Source organism: Brassica napus, chromosome C4 (assembly GCF_020379485.1).
Source record: "Brassica napus cultivar Da-Ae chromosome C4, Da-Ae, whole genome shotgun sequence".
In the NCBI taxonomy this organism is placed as follows: Eukaryota; Viridiplantae; Streptophyta; class Magnoliopsida; order Brassicales; family Brassicaceae; genus Brassica; species Brassica napus.
The window spans coordinates 31,884,487-31,904,824 of record NC_063447.1 but is presented as its reverse complement, the minus strand read 5'-3'; the positions used below and the strand labels follow the sequence as shown (position 1 = coordinate 31,904,824).

General features: G+C 40.6%; 1 protein-coding gene and 1 pseudogene across 1 annotated transcript; one reads left to right on the top strand and one right to left on the bottom strand.

The window, feature by feature from the left end:
• Positions 1–8,438: 8,438 nt before the first annotated feature.
• On the bottom strand, positions 8,439–10,968 carry LOC106439133 (annotated as a pseudogene).
• A 3,416-nt stretch (positions 10,969–14,384) lies between these two features.
• On the top strand, positions 14,385–14,864 carry LOC106429673 (protein OXIDATIVE STRESS 3 LIKE 2-like). Its single transcript, XM_013870422.1, has 2 exons — positions 14,385–14,527; positions 14,615–14,864. Exons 1-2 carry the CDS (start codon positions 14,385–14,387, stop codon positions 14,862–14,864), a joined length of 393 nt encoding a protein of 130 aa, XP_013725876.1.
• Positions 14,865–20,338: the final 5,474 nt, after the last annotated feature.

The window sequence follows — 20,338 nt, the reverse complement described above, 5'->3', positions numbered from 1 at the left end:
AAGAACACAACCTAACCCAACTCGTGAAGCATCCGTGTAAACCGTGTAAGATTTACCTTGCTCGGGCAAAGCTAACACAGGTGTGGTCGTGAGAGCTTCCTTCAACTTCTTTAAAGCCTTCTCGGTTTCTTCCACCCATAAGAAAGGAACTCCTTTACCGGTAAGTTTAGTTAAAGGCTTTGCAATGGAGGAAAAGTCCTTAACAAACTTCCGATAATAGCCCGCAAGTTCGAGAAAACTCCTTACTTCCGTCACAGTGGTAGGTCGAGGCCATTCCCGTATGGCTTGGACCTTTTCTGGATCAGCAGCCACGCCCTCTCCTGATACTATGTGACCCAGAAATCCTATCTCTCTCTTCCAAAACGAGCACTTGCTGAACTTGGCAAATAGCTTCTGATTCCGTAACCTCTCCATAACCAGTCTCAGATGCTCTTTGTGCTCCTCCTTACTTCTCGAGTACACCAGGATGTCATCAATGAAAATGATCACGAACTTGTCGAGGTAGTCGTGAAACACTTCGTTCATCAAACGCATGAAAGCCGCAGGTGCGTTTGTGAGACCAAAGGGCATAACTACGAACTTGTACTGCCCATACCTCGTCCGAAACGCGGTCTTCATGATGTCTGACTTGGCAATAGGAATTTGGTGATACCCTGATGCCAAATCAATCTTCGAAAACCAACTAGATATCTTTAGTTGGTCTAACAACTCGTCTATCCTCGGAAGAGGATACTTATCTTTTATCGTGATGTTGTTGATACCACGACAATCGATACACAACCTCATGCTTCCGTCCTTCTTCTTCACAAATAGCACAGGTGCTCCCCAAGGTGAAGAGCTCGATCGGATGAATCCCTTTTCCAATAGATCTTCCAACTGCTTCTTTAGCTCAGCCAACTCCGCTGGTGCCATCCGATATGGTGCCTTAGCTATAGGTTTTGTTTCAGGCTCCAAAGTAATGGTAAAGGGATTACTCCGAGGTGGAGGTAATTCCTTTAGTGGTGCAAAGATATCCTCAAACTCTTGGACCACTTCTATGTTTTCGACCTTAACTTCATCATTAGTGGCTCCTCCACTAACCGATAAGGTCACCAAATATACTTCCCCATCTTGAAACAAATCTTGTACTCTCATTGCTGCTACCAAAGACACGGTCATACTAGGACTGATTCCATAGTACACCATCTCTGGTCATTTACCTCTGCCAAACAACAACCTTCCCTTTCCACAGTCAATCTGAACTCTGTAGCTCGATAACCAATCCATTCCAAGGATTACTTCGTACCCTTTCAAAGGCACGACTAACAGATCTGCCAGATCTGCCACAAATTCTTTCTCTTGAATGAGCAATGGAACATTCTTGATACACTGATCTGCTTGAAGGGTTCGGTCTGCGGGGGTCAAGACGGCTACGTTTATCCTGTCAACCGCAAAACCATCCCAAAACCGGGCAGCTACTTCAGGGGTCACAAAACTATGTGTTGCCCCCGAGTCGAACAATACATGTGTGGGTTTACCAGCAACATGTATGGTTCCTGCCACAGTAACCCAATCAACAATATCTCAATCACAAAAACTAATCAAAATTTGCACAACCATCAATCATCAATCCAAAATTTCTAAACGCGCAACCTAGCGATCAAGCAATATATACTTAACCATCATACTAACTAGGTTCCAACAACTAAATTCCATTCAATAAACAGAGGAGGTTAAGCACCCAATACCTGTGATGGGACCGCTTGACGGTCCTGCATTGTCTGGGTTTTCTACCCCTAAGGCATAAACTCTACCTCCTAGGTTTTGTTTCTTTGGTGCTGGCTCAATAGCTGGACGGCTAGGAGGAGCTCGGATCGCGAGAGGGGTCGCATGGATTGGCTTGTTTGGACATGACGATGCATAATGGCCCTTCCTTCCACAGAAGAAACAAGTGACATCTTCCATCCTCAGCGATGAATAACCTTGCTGGTTACTCCGTTGTCTGCTGGGACAAAACTTGGAAATGTGTCCCGGTTGATCACATATGTAACATACTCCGGTGTTACTGCGATAATTGGTTTGGCCTCCAAATTTTTGCCCTTTGCCTTTGTTAAATCTTGGACCCTTGTTGAAATTTGGTCTTCCTCCTTGGCTAAAATTGGTAGGTCCACCAGAATGCGGTATGGTCTTCCTTTCAGCCTCCAATACAGTCTCAACATTAACAATTTTTTCCATCAGATCCGATAAGCTGCTAAAGTTGCTTCCAGCTAAACGACTTCCAAGCTCCGGCTTCAATCCGTACATAAAGTTACGGATCATAGTTGCTTCATCTTCGCACCCATCAAAGACATGTCGTCTCAACCTTGTGAACTCAGATTCGTAACTCCTCACTGGCCTATCTCCTTGAACAAGGTTCATGAATTGGCGCTCCAACCGATGCTTCGCTTCTGGAGGAAAATTCTTCCTCTCAAACTCTCCCTTGAATGATTCCCATGATGTGATGGTGTGTCCACGCTGCCTGTCTATACTGTCCCACCATCCTGTTGCGTCGCCTTCCAAATAGTACACCGCGATCTTCTTCTGATACTCCTCAGGACACTCCATAGCCTCAAAGTTCTTCTCCATCATAGTAATCCACTTGCCGGCTTCAATAGGATCGGATCCTCCTTTGAACTTGTAGGATCCAATGTTCTTCATGGTAGATAATAGCTTGGAAACTTCAGGGGGTTGAGTACGCCTGCCTTGGTTACCAAGTGCCTCGGTCATCACGTCATGTAAAAGCTTCAGGGTGTTTTCCGCTCCTTGATCTTGTGGTCCTTCAGTGGAACGGTTCTGATCTGGCCTTGGGTGTGATTGAACGGATTGATCATGTTGATGTCTCCGGTCCCAATTACGACTTGGGCCAATACTCGCCAAACTGTCTTCCCTCACTCTAGTCCTGTTACCGTACACATGAAAAGATCTTGTTCTCTGCAGAGGGGTCCTATCATGTCCAAACATCTCACTAATGCCATTTCCATCCTCTTGATCAGATCTGTAACCCAATCCTCCGCCTGTCCAATCCATACCCTCTCCCCATATCCGACCTCGTCCATCGTAACCTATCCCGCGATTAGCCATCTGCACACAATCAAAAGGGTAAGTCCTATTCCTATTAAACCTATTACGGGAAGCGGCTGGTTTCCTAAACATTTTTTTGCGACTCCTTTGACTCGATAAAATCGTTAAAAAGCACTTATGTCACGCATGGATGAAACCATGCTCTGATACCACCTCTGTAACACCCCCGAAACGTTCTAGGCATAGGTCGAACCACCGGCCAACAATCAAACAAGAACATGACCGATGGGCCGACCGTCTACCAAGGATCGGGAGCGCTACATGATGGGTTAACGTCCGATCCAGACAAGGTCACGAAAAATGCAATTCGTGATTAGGCCAGTCCGCCCGCTAACACGTCCCGTCAGACCAAAGCCTAAGGCTTCTCAACCCGTACTCCGATCTGACGTTGTGTTAGCTTGGACAAGATAATATCAGAACAACAAGGCATTTACACAAAACATTCGCTTTATTTATTTTATATATTGTATGGTTCAAAACACACAACATAATATACAAGCGGTGGCATGCCAAGAAAGCGAAAGTACATACTTATAGTCTGAAACGCTTAAACAAAAAGATGCAAATCTACACTAGCCAGCCTAGCCTCCCGCGACCTCTACAAGCTCGCTACTGGTCACCTGAAACAACAATGAGTGAGGAGTGAGTAATCTAGCATTACTCAGCGAGTTACAATCCCCAACTAACAAATACAACCCCTCGCTATCCCACCCCAAGCAATCTAAAGCGAGAGGTTCACCTAACAACAAATCATCCCAATTCAACGAATAATAATAAGCAATATCAGAAATACGCAGCTGGAAAAAGATAGTAAGATAACTAGCATTATGCTAGCTCACCACCAAAACTCAACCTCGAATAATTTAGGGTTTATCAGCCCAAAACACAATATAATATATATAACTAACTCGGGCCCCGGTGACGTTATGTTCCTCCTTCACTATCGGCAATATCCTATCTTCCTACCACAAAGGCCAGAAGAAGGAACTTTCAACCGACCGCGGCCCACAGTCCTTCGGGTCACCGCGTGACAGTCCACAGTCCTTCGGGTCACTGCCACATTACACCGTCGTGTAATACTCAGCCATAGGACATGACCCCGTTCGTCTGAGTCTTCCCGATCCAGCGAATAAGGGTTTTCCTTGAACCCGCCGGGTACGAGGTCTGAAGGAACACTAACTCACCCCAATATGCCTAGCATTATGGGTTACACAAATGCTGTCGGCCAATATACGATTAATACTAAACCCGGTAAAAATAACACAAGGTTCCTAGTATTAATCACCACACAATCAACACATTTCACCTCAAACATGCCTAGCATTGTGGGTTACACAAATGCTATATGGCCAAAATATGATTAATACTAAACCCGGTAAAAATAACACAAGGTTCCTAGTATTAATCGCAAATTAACACAATCAATCATATTCCAGAATCTAGCATAAAGACTAATTCCAGAATACCTAACTATCCACAACTTAGCGATATCATCTAAGCATTCCGCATTCGCTAACTAACCAATCAACCTAACCATTAGCATGCTACTACGGTTCTCAAACAATAACAAGCATGCCATCAACTCAATCAACATAACCTCAATTATTCAAACCGTTAATCAGTTAGACCCGGCCACCTGCCATGATCCAACTTCCAAGTAACGGGACCCTGCATGAAAACAACTCAGCAATTAATCGATTATAACTCACAGTTTTTGGTTGACTGTGGCCTTGACCCCAAACTCGACTTCTGCGATCCGAACCCTTTCTCGACCTTCTAAAGTAGACCCACGTCCAGACTGGTCTTGAACTGGTCTCCACTAGAACTGATCTCTCTTCACTTGAACAGAACCTTCTCCAGGTGCTGACTCAAAATCGGCAGAGTAACCGTTCTCGAAAACTGCCTAAATCGCTCGAAAACTATCGAAACTCGATCTTTCTTTCTTTGCTTTCTCTCTCACGTTTTGAACTGACTTTCAAGTGTTATGAATGTGTTAAAATGAGTGGGGGGCGTGGACTATTTATAGGAAACAACAACCAATCAGGAACAAGCCGTGTGGCAGCCCGTGTGTCGCTTCGCATGGCTCCGGACGCATGCGCGGCGACACCTCGTGCTCCACATGGCTGGCTGCATGTCTCAGTCTCATGCAGGATAACACCATGCCCTTTACCTGTCTGGATGCATGGCCTGCTCACATGCAAGGTGACACCACGTCCTCCACATGTCTGGCCGCATGGCCCGGTCGCATGCATCGCAACACCTCGTGCTTGGCCATTCCACCTCGTGCTTCTATGTGTCACTCCGCATGCTGTGATCATTTTTACTGCAACACCTCATGCTTCTCTTGCCACATACCATGCCAGGCAGTTGCCACCACGTCCTGATCTCATAGATCGAGCCACCTCGAGCTTCTCGGTCTAATCGTCCAATTTTGGCTTTCCCGGTGAATTTTTCGTCGCGCGATCAATCCCTATATTTTTCGACGCCCGTTCTGATGATCTGATTATTTTTAATAAACTCCAAATGAATCCTGACTTGATGGAAAATATTTCCCAAGTTTCCGGCTTCTTCGAAAAATTCCATAATACCGAAATTAGGGTTTTTCGCCCAATTTCCGGTCTTCCTGTTGTGCTTCCAAAAGTGTCATGCTTCGAACGTCCTTTGAGTAAATATACTACATTGTCTAACCATTGTCTAGTGGGATGCTTGACTCATGGTTCAGACAAAAACAATCTGATCGTCCGCGACTCGACCACCCAAAAGATACTCGACCATTCCAATTTTTTATTTTTTTTTTATTTATTTTTATTTATTTTTATTGGTTTCTACAGTCGTCACCTTTGGTCTCGTCGGCAATAAATCCTCTGCGCTGTTGGTGAGGGCAAGCATCTTGACGATCCCCTTGTTCCCCACAAGAGAAGCACTTGACTGCTGGTAGGCGAGTGGAGCGTCGCAACTGCTGGTCATCTTGTGCTCCTGGCGATTTGGTTGTCACCATACCACTATAGGAGTTCTTGTTTTGTGGTGGTGCACTTGACGAAGACTCTTGGGAACGAGATCACGATGAAGGCAATGTCCAATTTGTTGCAGCCGAACGAGTTTGTTGTTCAAAAGAAACAGCACATCGACGAGCTTCAGCAATGGTGGTGGGATCAAACTGAGCCAACGAGTTTTGGAGCTGAGGCCTTAGTCCGCCTATGAATCTGGAGACAAGCTGATCCTCACTGTCATATATCTTTGTTCGAGTTAACAACATAGCAAACTCCGGCGTATTCATCCAGAGAGTGTGATCCCTGTTTCAGATTCTGAAGCTTATTGTAGATCAGGCGATCGTAATTGTGTGGAAGAAAGGTGGCGCACAGATGCTTCTTTAACTTTTCCCAAGTCTGGATCGGAGCACGACCAGTCGAGCTCTTGTCGTCTTGATATGTTTCCACCAAGAAGCTGCATGACCCCTGAATCACATGGCCACTAACGGTATTCGACGCTCTTCTGGCACTTGTTTGAACTCCAAAATCTCCTCCACTGAAACCATCCAATCCAAAAGAACATCACTACGGCCACCGCCGTGAAATTCTGGAATGTCAACCTTAAAGGCCATCTCCCAACGATTGTATGTCTGGTCCACACGAGCAGCCTGATAACCATAACGATTGTAATTCACGTTTGCATTGTCACCGAGTTGGTTGACACGCGCGAATGGATTATGGTCGTCATGTTCCAATTCCTCAAAAAGAGGATTCGTAGCCGGCATACGGTTGATCAAAGTTTCCCCGAGTTCCATAATATATCTTTGTAGTGTCCTCTGTAAATCTTCATGTAACACCACCAGTGTCTGGCGAAGCTCTGTCCAGTCTGCAGCAACTGCATCCCGGGGTGCATCGACTTTGTTTGGAGGCATAATTGAATGATCACGAAAACCCAGAACGTCCAAGTATGATACTAACTGATAGAGATGTGGAAGCAAAGTAACGAAATCAAACCCAAAATCCCCGGGAGAATTCGAATTCAAGCTCGGATCTTGAGTTCAACGAAGCAGTCGATGAAATCAAAAGGGTTAAGAGTTCTCCTCTTTAAGCGATAAGACTCAATTGCTAAAAGCAGTTTATAAAATCCAACGTAAAAAAATATACAAATGCCTAGTTTGGGTATATATAATCCCGTAGAAAATCTTCCCAAACGATATCTAAAAAGGTTATAATTATCCTTTACATAAATAAAATCAAAACAAAAGATAAACATGAAAAGCTTGCAACGCAAGGCAACGTTAACGGCTAGCGATCTTTGCCGACTCCATAGATGCGCTGCATCAGTTAACATACGCTTAGTTTTTGAATAAAGTTTAACAGTTGACTTTTTGAGTTTCTTAAATGGCCGAATCAATAAAATATGAAAGTTAAAATGACCAATATTTAAAAATTGAGATTTTTTTTTAGCTCAAACATGATGTGGAAGTTTTTTTTTGGTTTAATTTGAAAGTTTAGGATTTTAATGGTTGTTTTCTCTATTTAAATACACATTTTCTCAATATTAATGGTAAGATTTGTTGACCTTTGTTTCGTTTTTGAGTAATATCATCTCATCTCAAGAAGGTGAGGTATCTATGTACGGATAACGTTCTTGAGTTCTGCAATCAAGTGTTTAACAAGTACTTATACACCGCAGCAAAACAGTGTTGCAGAGCGTATGAACCGTACATTGATGGAGAAAGTCAGGTGTTTGTTGAATGAGTTAAGGCTTGAGGGGAGATTTTGGGCAGAGGCAGCCGCAATCTCTGCATACACAGTAAACAGATCACCATAATCAAGTATTTGTTTCAAGACACCAGAGGAAGTTTGGTTGAATAAATGACTCGGATATGGACACATGAAAAAGTTTGGTTTAGTGGCGTTTGTATATGTTAACCAGGGAAAGTTGAAGTCAAGGGCATTGAGAGGAATCTTTATTGGCTATCCTCTAGGAACCAAAGGTTATAATATCTGGATGATGGAAGGAGATCGGTGTGAGATAAATAGAAATGTGAAGTTTCAAGAAGCTCTGACGTACAAGGATGTGACTAACAGAAGATGTTGAAGAGGAGGTTTATCCTATACTTGGAACTGAGAATCATGACATGTCGGTCAAGGATGTCTCATCACTTGAACATACCGTTCAAGGTGGAGCTGATGGAGCGAGCCTGGATGGTGATCTTGATGATATTCAGGAAACCACTCCTGAAGATACAGCAAGGTCAAGCTTGTCTAACAATCAGTTAGCAAGGGACATGCCTAGGAGACATGTAGTACCTCTAGTCAGATTTAGTGAGTATGACTGTACAAAGAATGAAATTGCGTTTGCTCTGTACAAAGCTGATGTGATTATATTAGAAGAGTCATGAGATTTTACAGAAGCTAAGTTGAATCTTGAATGGGATAAGTGGAATGCAGATACAGATGATGAGATGGACTCTCTGAGACGTAATCAGACTTGGGTTCTTGTTAATAATCATGTGATAAGATAAATTATCAGCCTATTGTAAGTCCACACTCTCTTGAAGTCCTGATTGCAATTTCCACTTCCTCAATCTTCTGATGTTTGCGCACCAAGCTGACTGAGAAAGGATAGATAGCTGCAGTCACTAACCGCTTCGCATTGTTCAAAATATAAATAGCCACTTCTTTCTCAACTTTTGTCCCTTCATAGTCTCTCCACTCAAAAGATTTGAGATGTAAGAACAAACATACAGGAACACGCCTCGGTTGGATCCAACGAACCTTGCGGACCTTACGGTCAGCAAGCATCCCATGGTCCTGCGTATCAATACATTTTTTTTTTGAAAGAATGTTAAATTTATTCAAATAAGAAAAAAAACTTGAATCTGTGTAATGAAAAAACCTTTTAATAAATAAAGAAGATTTTCAACAGCTTCACTTCTACTCCCTTGCAGCAAACCACGGCATCATTGCCGTTGTATAACGTCGACTTCCACCAACACACAGCGAGGAAATACGATTCCTTACTTTTTTGTCAATGAACTTTAGCAGGATTTGTGATGTGTGATGCTTCTCACCATGTTTCCTCCTATTTCTCTCCAACCATATGGTATGAACAGAGCATTGAAAAACATATCTTCGAAGGAACATATCCGTTTTGTTTCTTCCACTTTCCACCAGAAGATTCAGGATGCCATTCCAGTCCTCCGTATAGCGAGACCTTAGCAGATTATTTGTTAATCCCTTGCATATTTTCTAAGAATATGGACAGCAAAAAAAGAGATGTTCCCGAGTTTCTATATGGCCCGTACATAGGACACAATGAGCATCTGAGTTGGGACTCCATTTTTGAACTCTTACACCTGTAGCTAACCGGTCATGAACAGCAATCCAAGTGAGCACAGAGTACTTTTGCGTGAATCAATACATTTCACTGTTAATTAAACCAGAAACCAAACATGATTGAGAAATTTGGGTTTCAGAGAAGAATGTACCAGGAGATGCTTGAGAGCTTTGGTTTAGGAGAATGTTGGAGCAATCTCACAAGCATATTCGTCCAGCTATCATCACATGAACATAGCTACAAACGCAAAAGCTGAAACAAAACTGTACCACGAGGATACCGAGCCTGTATACATGATATAAGCAAAAAGGAAACAATGTATTAACAGTTACAAAACTAGCTAATGAATATAAAGCTTACCTCACCAGCTAAGCATACTTTAAGACGCCTGACGAAGGTAAAAGACTCCAGAACATTGGCATGGTAGGAAAAAGATTGAATATTCACGTCGACAAGTTTGAGAAGATTACCAATAAAATCAAGTTCACCAAAATAGTCCACAATCCTCAACCGCTTCAAAGATTGGGAACGTATCACGAACATATGATCATCAGGCGGATTGTATTCCCAATGGATAAACTCTTCAGTGAAGGAAAGTCAACAGTGAAAGTCACCACATTGTCTTTGTGACAAGTCTCTACAACTAACTCTTCGAGGACGAAACAATTCGATATAAGCCTAGGAGAAAGATTCGTCATCTAAGTAAACGACGGATAGAAGGCACAGCTTCACGAGGGAGCGGAAGCTAAACTGAGAAGAAGGAACATTAAAAAGAATCACCCTATGGAGCTCCAAAGTCTCGATCATTTCGCATCTAAACTACCTACTCGGAAACAGAACAAGACCGTGATCGTGATAAAAAAACTTATTTTCAAGTTGTGCACGAAGCGATCGACTGCAATTCTAACCCATAGACCGATCTGGGAAAGGCTGCATTCCGAGGTGGTGTTGAGGTGAAATCTTTCTAGAACCGCTGCCTTGTGTAGTAGCAAAGTTCCAAACACAAACTGCGACAGAGATCTTATGGCGTGAATTTCATTACCCTCTTCGTCTTCATCGCTATCTTCCTCTGAGAAATCATAAAAGATAACTCTTGGCACCGATGTCCAAAGAGACAGCCATCGTTTGGACAAAATGCTCATAGCCACATCGTCTTTGGTGGGGACAAAGGAGAGTATCTTGATGAGTAAATCATCTGGCAACTGACTTAACCTATCCATAAGAACTCTCTCAAAGGTTGCTTCTTTTGCCCTTTCAACTTTCACTTGCCAGAATCAAGCAGAGAAATACCTTTAACAACTTCGAAGAAGCATACTCCACACTCGGTTACCAGTTCGTCCTTTGAAAAGAACCCTAAATCCTAAATTGATTTTTAAGGAGCTAACCCCTCTTATGTTTTTAATTTTTTTTTTTTTATGAAAATGGTATATTGTCGGGTTTGTATTTGCTATTTTCAGATTCACGGCTTATATAACTTTAATATAGTTTATTGCTATTTTCAAAATCAAGGCATATAGTCAATGTTCAAAGCTATCTTTGATGGATTTTATCCTCTATGTATTAATCCTCGACCATTACAACGTGTTTTTGTAACCATGTGTCATCATTATGATGATTCTTAGAATTCTTAGAAAAACAAGTTGGTCCACACAAATATATATTATACTTTTTATTAAACTAACTATCAAATTGATTAATAGTGTACAAAATAATATTCTTTAATTTCTTAAATAAAAGCTACAGAATTACTTAATATGATTAACATATAACAATTAATGAGTATGAATAATACATATATGATAGCAATTTTTGTATCCTTTCTCTTTTTTGTTTAATTTTATATAATTAAAAGAAATTAAACAATCACATTAAGCATATAATAAAAATTTAGATTTTTCTTATATGTTATATTTTGAATTTTTTTAAAACGATTATAAATTACTAAAAAAGCAAAAGTCTCACACTGATAATTTTGTGATCAATGTTTTTATTTTTGTTTTGTTCAAGAAAGATACAAATTATCATAAATAGTATGAATATGAAGTGTCATTAATAGATATTCATATTTTATAAATATATATTAATATCATTTAAATTAAATTATATACTATATAAAAATATAAAAATATGTTAATTTCAAAATTTTCAGTGAAAAATTATTGAGATCTTAATATTTTAATTTTAAAATTTGTATTGAAACATCTCACATTACAATTTTGTGATTAATGGTTTAAATTTTTGTTACAGAAAATATACAAATATTAATAAAATCATATGAGTAGGAAGTGTCAATAATAAATATCTATACAAAAATATACTATATATATATATATATATCAATATCACTAAAGTTTAGTTATATACCATAAAAAGTAAATAAAATGATTGTTTTGATTTATTTTACAAAAACATGACTGTAAATTAACAAAAGGTATTGGTTCTGATTTATGTGCTTACTCTAATGTATATAATTTTATGTATACAAATTCTTTTTTAAATATGTGGTTTTCAATATGTTATTTGATCGTGACAATCCTAGAAATACACTTCTTCAAATCGAAATAATTTTTAATAATAGAAGCACTATATATATATATATTATTTCATTCAGATTAAATAATTTAGTCTCGATTTTTTAGCTTTTAATGAAATATTATGATAAGATTTCAATCACCTCCCTTTTGAGTTTGTTTGAAAAATGAGAAATTTGATCATTCGTCTAATATTTGTTTCTTCTTAATACCCTATCTAGCTATTATAACTGTAAGAATGAGATATTTGAACTATTTATTATAATTTTTATGGTTTATCATTCATTAAATCAAACTTATACATAGTTTACATATACTAGAATGGTAAAGTATTATATTTATTTTTTATCGGTATACACTTAAATAACTAAACCTCAAAGGCGTAGGTTAATAAAATAAGTAATCTATTTTGCTATTCTAGAATTAAATGATTTTTAGACCGAACTAGTAAATATATACTTAACAGAAATTTGCATTCGAGTCTATACTTATATTCTATAACAGCTTGATATATTAGATTTGAGAGTTTGCTGGTGATTTTTTTCAAAAATTTGATTCTTAGATATGTATCTGGAGTGGAACTAATTTCTACAAATGTCCATCTTTTTAAATTGACACTTATGTAATTTACCAAATTCGTAGAAGAAGTAAAAAAAACTCATATCAATGAAACATAGACGAAAACGATAGCACAATTTTAGAGAGGTAGAAAATAAAATCACTTATGGAGAGTCAATAGTAAACAAATTGAGAGCAGAAAACCTAATTCCATTTTGTCATTTTACAATCGATGTTGCATATCTGGTTTTGGTGATTTGTGTCAGCCGCAAAACTTAATTTTTTTTTGTGCATATCAAATCTTAAAAATAATTAAATTGAGCTGTAATATGTTAACTATTCAACAGCGATGATACATTTAATAGACCAACATTTGTATTCTTCATTTTACAATTGATAAAAATTATAGTGTTACGAAATGTTAAAACCATCCAATAAACAAACATTAGTATAAAAATTTACTTTGCTCATAGTTGGTGTTATCCGTGGATCCTAAAACCGGTTAACATATTTTCTATCACAAAATGATACATATTTCTTTGAATATTAATCATTAGGTTATGCGCAAGGATGAGATTAATATTACAAAATAGCAAAACAAAAATGTTATCTTTGTTGTTGAATAAGTGTTGATTCACATAGATTGTATAAAACCATTATAAGCTTTTGGTAAAGTTATGGTTGAATAACCAGCGGCCTTGGGCTAGTGGTACTTGAGGGGAAAACCCCCAATACGGTACCCGTAGTTCGAGTTCCGCTGGCCACCCGGGCTAGGGTTAAATCCCAAGAATACGTGGAGTGCTGTGGGCCTCGCGGGAATAGTCGGTTGACCACGGTCGTCGGAAACCGCGGTTACCTAAAAAAAAAAAAAAAAAAAAAAGGTTATGGTTGAATGGTTTTTAGGGTTCAGAATAAAGTGTTGTTTATATAGTAAAACAACGGTGCTGACGGAAATTATTGACTCAAGAAAAGGAAAGAAATGTGTATAAACCACATTAAATGTACAAATATTCTTCGCTATATGAATTTAATCTTGTCCTTTATTAATTCCGGATTCAATACAATATTTATAAAAATACATTCATTAATTTGGAAATATTTTGGTCTTTGTTTTGTCACGTGATTGAGTATCCAATTAAATATTCAAAATCTAAGGAGATTAGTTTAGGAAACTAATAAAGTTTCGAAGAAATATTTATTAACCTATAGAGATTTGAATTCATCATGACGTGATTGACACCTTTTATTTAGGAAACACACCCTTCTCTAGTTCTCTTGGTTGAACATATTCATAGCAATCAATTTATTAATTTACTGATACACCTTTTTTTATTTCTGCCAATATCTTTGAATTGCATACCAATTATAGTCAGAATGAGTTTGACATGGAGTGCAAAAGATGTATATTCATTTTTTTTGGCAAAACTTTTTTACTACGTATAGATTTATATCCACACTTTTATATCACAGAGCACTAACTTGGCATAGATAGACAACCAGATAATAACATAAGAGAATAACTAATTAGCAATCACATAAATAAATTTAAAACAGTGTTATCTCTTAACATTGCCAATTTGCCACTATTTTAATAGCACCGTAAAAGGCATAACATTTTATGGGAAATGCATATAAGGAAGGAGTGAGCTGGCTCAGGATAAGGGCTAACAATACATTTTTCTTTCAATTCTTATCTTCTTCTCCCTTGTAATAATAATCAAGATTTGATTTGTTATGTCAAAAGAAAAAAAAAAGATTTGATTAGTTATTTTTCTTTGTATCCTTTCCTTATGTAAAACAAACAAACAAAGTACACACACGGAAACAGAAACTCAAATATAAAGACCCCACTCTCTCTTTTATGAGAAAATACTGGTTGTGATGGATAAGTTTAGTTGGTCCTTGTCGTCTTCTTCTCCGATAGGCAAGAATAGTGATGACGAAGGAAGAGAAAATGAAGCTGAATCTCCTAACAAAGGTCCTCTAGATACGATGGAATCAATCGAAGAAGCTTTACCCATCAGGTTTGATTTTAAAAAAATATATATATTCTGTCTGATTCTTGCTGTCTGAATATTGAATTTCTCTAACTTGTGAATACAACAAAACAGGAGAGGGATATCCAAGTTCTACAATGGGAAGTCCAAGTCTTTCGCCAGCTTAAACAATACTGAATCCTTGTCGATGAAAGATTTAGGGAAGCCAGATAACCTTTACAGTCGCCACCGGAGAAATCTTCTCCGTCACCGGCTTAGTAGTCAAGGTGGGATCTCGAAGAAACCGCTCAAGGGCAACTTCACGGTGGTCTCTTCCTGCGGCGATGATTCGTCTTCAGCCTCTCATTTAAAACATCAGCATTGACTGATACCACTGATAGAGTATCTCGCAGAAATGTTTTTTGAGAATTAAAAATTTAAAATAAAAAAAGGCTGGATTAATAAGAAGATGACACACACTGAGAGATACCTCAGTTTTTTTAAGTCTCTTTGCAAGTAAACGATTCTAACGATTTGTCACTCTCTTTTCTCTTAATTTTTTATTATTTTAATTCTAAAAACACACTGCCCATGAGCACTGGCTGTACCGCCCTTATTCTTTGCGTAATGAAAAAGTTGAAACTGTCTTTCATGAATCCGTGTGCTAACGGTTTCGATTTTTTACAAGGCATGCTACACAATCTACGTACTGCTACTGTTTTGTATGAAAGTTTATTTTATTGACAAATTATAAAATAATATTCTTTTGTCCACAAAGGAAGAATTATAAAGAAAAATTGTTTGAAATATCAATAGAATATCATTTTAAAAATACACTCAATCAAAAATACTCTAACATTTGGGTTTAGAATTTAGATAAATTACTTGAGATACTTTAATACTTGAGATACTTTAATCCGGCTATCACTTTTCAAAACTACACGAATAAAAAATACTAAAATATTTGAATTTAAGATTTAGTAACTATAGAGTTTAATATTTTGAGGTTGTGGTATACATGCAGCTAGTGATGGCAATTGGGTTGTACCGCCCCGCCTAGTCCCGCCCCGCCTAGTCCCGCCCCGCCACGGTACACACGCTCAATGCGGGTCTTGGCAGTACTGGCCCGCGTGGTATGCAGTCCCTAAAAGTTCTGCCCAATCCCGATCTGCAACTTGCACAAGCCTTGGCGGTACAGGCCCGCTGGACACTGATCTTCACGTCACCTGCAACAAGAAGAGACCAAGATAGATGAGACTACAACATAAGTCAGACTTTTGATACCAACAGGCTGGTAGGTAGATATTGCACGGTAACAAATAAAAGCCAAATATCAATATCTTGTCTCATACAATATTTATATTAACAATGCAAAGGTTCTTATTACCAATTTTTGAAAGAATTTATGGAGAGTTGAATGTTTCGAACATGATTTGTATATGTGTTTGCTTCCCTTTCTCAGTTCGTTGAAGACAAAGAACACGGCAACAGCTATTACTACCCAAAAGGAATTTATTACGTAATGGACTACTTCAAAACCAAATACGACAACCCTTTAATCTATGTCACCGAGAACATTACTTGCGTCTTGCAACATGAGCACCACATGTTTGTAAAGGAATAACATTATAAGCAAATATATCTCAAGAAATTATGTGGTTTTGTATATTTATGTAAGCTGTCTTAAGATTTGAAAACACTTCTTTGATTGGTTATAGTCTCGGTATTGATGGTTCAAGACGTGATCCAAGGCACAACAGTATACTGATCTCTTATTAGCCAACATTATACTGATCTCGTATTAGCCAATCATAATTAAGTTCTACTAACATCAGAAAAAAACGATCAAAATAATGCAATAACAGTTCAAGTTCTAACGGACTAACGATTAGATCATGCATAACACAAGTTCAAGTTCTATCAGACTAAGCAATACATGTTCACTACCTATCAGATTAAGCAATAACAATTCAAGTGCTATCAGACTGAACAATCATACATATCATAAGTTATTTATCATTGGTACCTGAGAACCACTTCCATGATCAGAATGATATCTTGAATGTGCTTGCAAGCTTCATGCTCCATCACCAAAGGAAGGAGTGCAAAACCAGATATAGCTGGCAAATTGTGGGAACCGAAATTCACACCGTCGAGATTTGTTAATCGGAGGAAAGCCAAGTTAACCTAGCCTTCCTTGAAGGTCCCGGTTATCTGCTGGGCCACGTACAACACAATCAATATGAAAGAGTCGAAAGTAATAAATCGTAAAAGAGCGAAAAGAGAACAAATAGGTCTTATTTCCGAATTCGCGTTTGAGCGTGAACAACATGTAAGATCCTAGACCACGAGAGCTGTCGGTACGTTCGCTAGTCTAGCCACCTAAGTTCTAACCTAGTCGAGTCGCAACTCGATAGTAAAAACGGAAAAATGCCTAGGTCGGTTTGCTCTGAGAAAGCTCTCCCTTTGCTCCTCGCCTTAAGCCTTCCTTATATACTCTCTCTAGGTTGGTTTGCACCTTTTCCTGGGCCGGATTCGTCACGAGACGGGCTTTTCCATTTTTCGTCACCCTTCATGATTATCTTCGGAAACTTGACATTTATCTTTTCCTGCGAATAAAAAATAGACCGTCATATCAGCCTTGGACTCAATCCTGTTCTAAAATCGTAAGTAGGCCGTTTAGCCGCGGTTCAGACCCCTTTTGGGCCGTTTTGGGACTTAGACGTTTTTACGATTTTTCCTAAGAAATAGCCGTTGGTTTTTCCGAAAGGATTCCAATTCTTCGTATAGTTAAGGCAACTGGTGTTCAAGCTAACCATAGCCGTTTTATACGGCAGGCAGGAATCCATTTCGACGACCAAGTTTTTATAACTTTTCCCGAAATCTTTCTTTGATAATCCTAAGCGAGACGAGATATGGGTATTGCGTCCAAGGGCCCGAGGATTGTGTTACGGGAACTTAGACGAGGATGCGCGGTTTCGGGACAGGAGGTCGGTCCTCGCCCATGGGCGAGGTGACCTCGGTGCGGGTCGTCCTCGCCCATGGGCGAGGTGACCTCGGCGCGGGTCGTCCTCGCCCATGGGTGAGGTGACCTCGGTGCGGGTCGTCCTCGCCCATGGTCGAGGTGACCTCGGCGTGGGTCGTCCTCGCCCATGGGTGAGGTGACCTCGGTGCGGGTCGTTCTCGCCCATGGTCGAGGTGACCTCGGTGCGGGTCGTCCTCGCCCATGGTCGAGGTGACCTCGGTGCGGGTCGTCCTCGCCCAGGGGCGAGGTGACCTCGGTTGAGACGGTCCTCGCATACGATCGAGACCTCTTCCAGACTGATCCTCTTCTCGACATTCCTCGGTTCGCATCCGCGAAAAACTGTTTTTTACTTAATTTGCCGTTTTCTGGGATTGTCTAGTTTTCAAGGATCGATCGAGAGTTCGTTTTCCGGGAACTCTCAGACATTGATTCCGCCGTGACCGGTTTTGACCCCATTAGTTAGCCCCCAGCTAGCTAGGATCCGCGGACCTGGGTGTGAGGTCCTAGCTTGCGGTATGACTTGTTTTGATGGAATTAGACGTAATCGTTTGCCGAAAGTCCGAGAATGAATAGTACCCTTTTTTCCTATATATAGGTGAAGTAAGTTTTTTTTTTTTTTCAAGGTCTTCATTAACTTCTCTTCTCAAGAAAATTTCTCCAAGGTAGAAATTTCTCTTATCCTCTCTCTCTTTACCTTTGTGTCAAAGTTTTTGTCTTTCAAAAAATGACTTTAAGAAAGAGATCCTCTAAGAAAAAGACTTCCCCTCAATCATCTTCTGGCAATCCTTGTACCAATGAGGAGATTGTTCCCAAAGAGGAATTCGAGGTCGAGCAAAAAGAGAAGGAAGCGTACTGGGATGCTTTATGCGGTTCGATAACTCCTCCACCCGAAGTCTTCTATCCCACAAGACCCGCGACGCAGCTTGATCCTACCCTTCCGAGCATGACCTCTCTCGCCTATCTTAAGACCCTTCGGGAGTTTTACCGAGTTCCGAGCGGGGTTATGTTTCGAGTCCCGGTGTATGGGGAGAGTGCGGAGGATCCCCCGGAGGGATTCTTCACATGCTACGAAGCTTTCCTAACACGTTATCGCATGTGGTTCCCGATTCCTGAGGCCATCGTCCGCGCATTCGACCGTTTTGAGCTGTCGATCAGTCAGCTAAACGTTACTTTCTTGGCGTGTTGATCCCGAGCTACGAGCTCAGAATGGACCTCAGCCCCGACGACTCTGAAGGTCTATGGTCGACACGAAAGACCTCGATTGACTACTCATACCGCATGGCTCCTAAGAGACATATGTCAATAATCCAGGGGCATACTTCAAATGCCAAGGGATGGTTTGAGCGTTTTTTCTATGTTCGAATCGATGGCGCATCCGTCGAGGAGAATTGTCTCCCCTTGTTCTGTGGCAAATGGAACTTTCATCGTGGTACGATGGTTTGAAATTTGGTTCGTATAGATACTCGGAGGTATCTAACGCATTTTTTTTTGTAGCGAACAGTATCCTCCCCGCGATCCCTAGGGACCTGTTTGCTAAGCGCGATCTTCTCCGCAATGGTCCGTTCTTTTGGGATTCCTTCACCCTAGACAGGATCCGGAATGCAGTGGCGCTCTACCGATCGCGAGGCATCTCCCGACCTTTACGAGCATCGGACATGGATGAGCCACACCCCGACGCTGTTCCCGATCAGAGGGAGAGAGTTAGGCCCCGAAAGGACAAGGGAATCGCTCTCGAAGACAGAAACTTTGTCTCAGAAGATCTTCCGCTATACGGATGGAACCCGGGTTTCACCCCGGGTGATGGGAGTGGAACCAGCGAGGCTCCTCTTTCGGACGACTTCTTTGCCAACCTTCCTCCCGGTTTTACTACTCCAGCATCACTGGATGAAGCGTCGAGGAGAGAAGTGGACGCGGAAGGTTCTCGGTTGATCGACGAGGTTTTAGTCTCTCAATTTTTTTTTTTGGCGAGTCTTCGTTTGTTGCTTCCATGTTTGACCCTTGATTCGTGTAGGGAATGCGGGTCTTTAATTCAACGCTTGACGGAAGTTTCAGAGAGGCGCGTCTTTCACAGTTCAAGGCCGAAGAGATCGAGAGGAAATTCATCCGTTTTCAGAACGAGGTTGCGGAAAGAGAGAGCAGACAGGCTGAGTCCCATTCCCGAGCTCTCATTCGTGCGGAGAGGAAAGGGAGGAGGACGATTGCTGCTGAGTTAGCGAGGAGAGCTACATTGTTTGATGCTGAGTTCAGGAGTTTCAAGGACGCTCAAGACTACGTGGGTGACTTCCGCGAATGCCGCGGTTCGGTTGGTACCCTTTGGTAGTCGCAGAATGCTGATTTCTCTTTTCTCTCCGAGGTTGCTGAGATGTCGGGCCTCATGGATGGGTGCGCCCAGGCCGAGTCGATGGTTCCTCCAATCGAGGGGAGGATCCGAGAGCTTTGGGAACCCATCGAGGTTCCGGAGGACACGACGGAAGTGAGAGCCGATGCTGTAGACGAAGGAGGAGAAGTAGATCAGCCTGCAGACTCATTTGGAGTCTCGATGTCCGGGTATCTTGACCTTGATCTTTGAAGGTCGTCGGGATTGTTTTCCCTTTGCCTTTATCTCATGATTTCGTGTGGTGTTTTAGGCCGAGTGTGGCCGTTTGTTATTTGAGTGTGCTATGGCCTTGCAAGGTCATTTGACTATGTATGCGGGACTGGCCGTTGGTGGCTTCGAATCCCAGCCGCTTTGCGGCCTTTTTATATATAACGAATGTTCTTTTAACATTCTATGGGTTTTAGTTTATACTTCTGACAAGTGTCGAGGGAAAGACACGAGTAGTGACTTCGTATCT

Coding starts and splice junctions, on each gene's coding strand:
- LOC106429673 (XM_013870422.1), top strand. CDS start 14,385: ATGGATAAGTTTAGTTGGTCCTTGTCGTCTTCTTCTCCGATAGGCAAG. Junction 14,528..14,614: donor GAAGAAGCTTTACCCATCAG/GTTTGATTTTAA, acceptor ACAACAAAACAG/GAGAGGGATATCCAAGTTCT.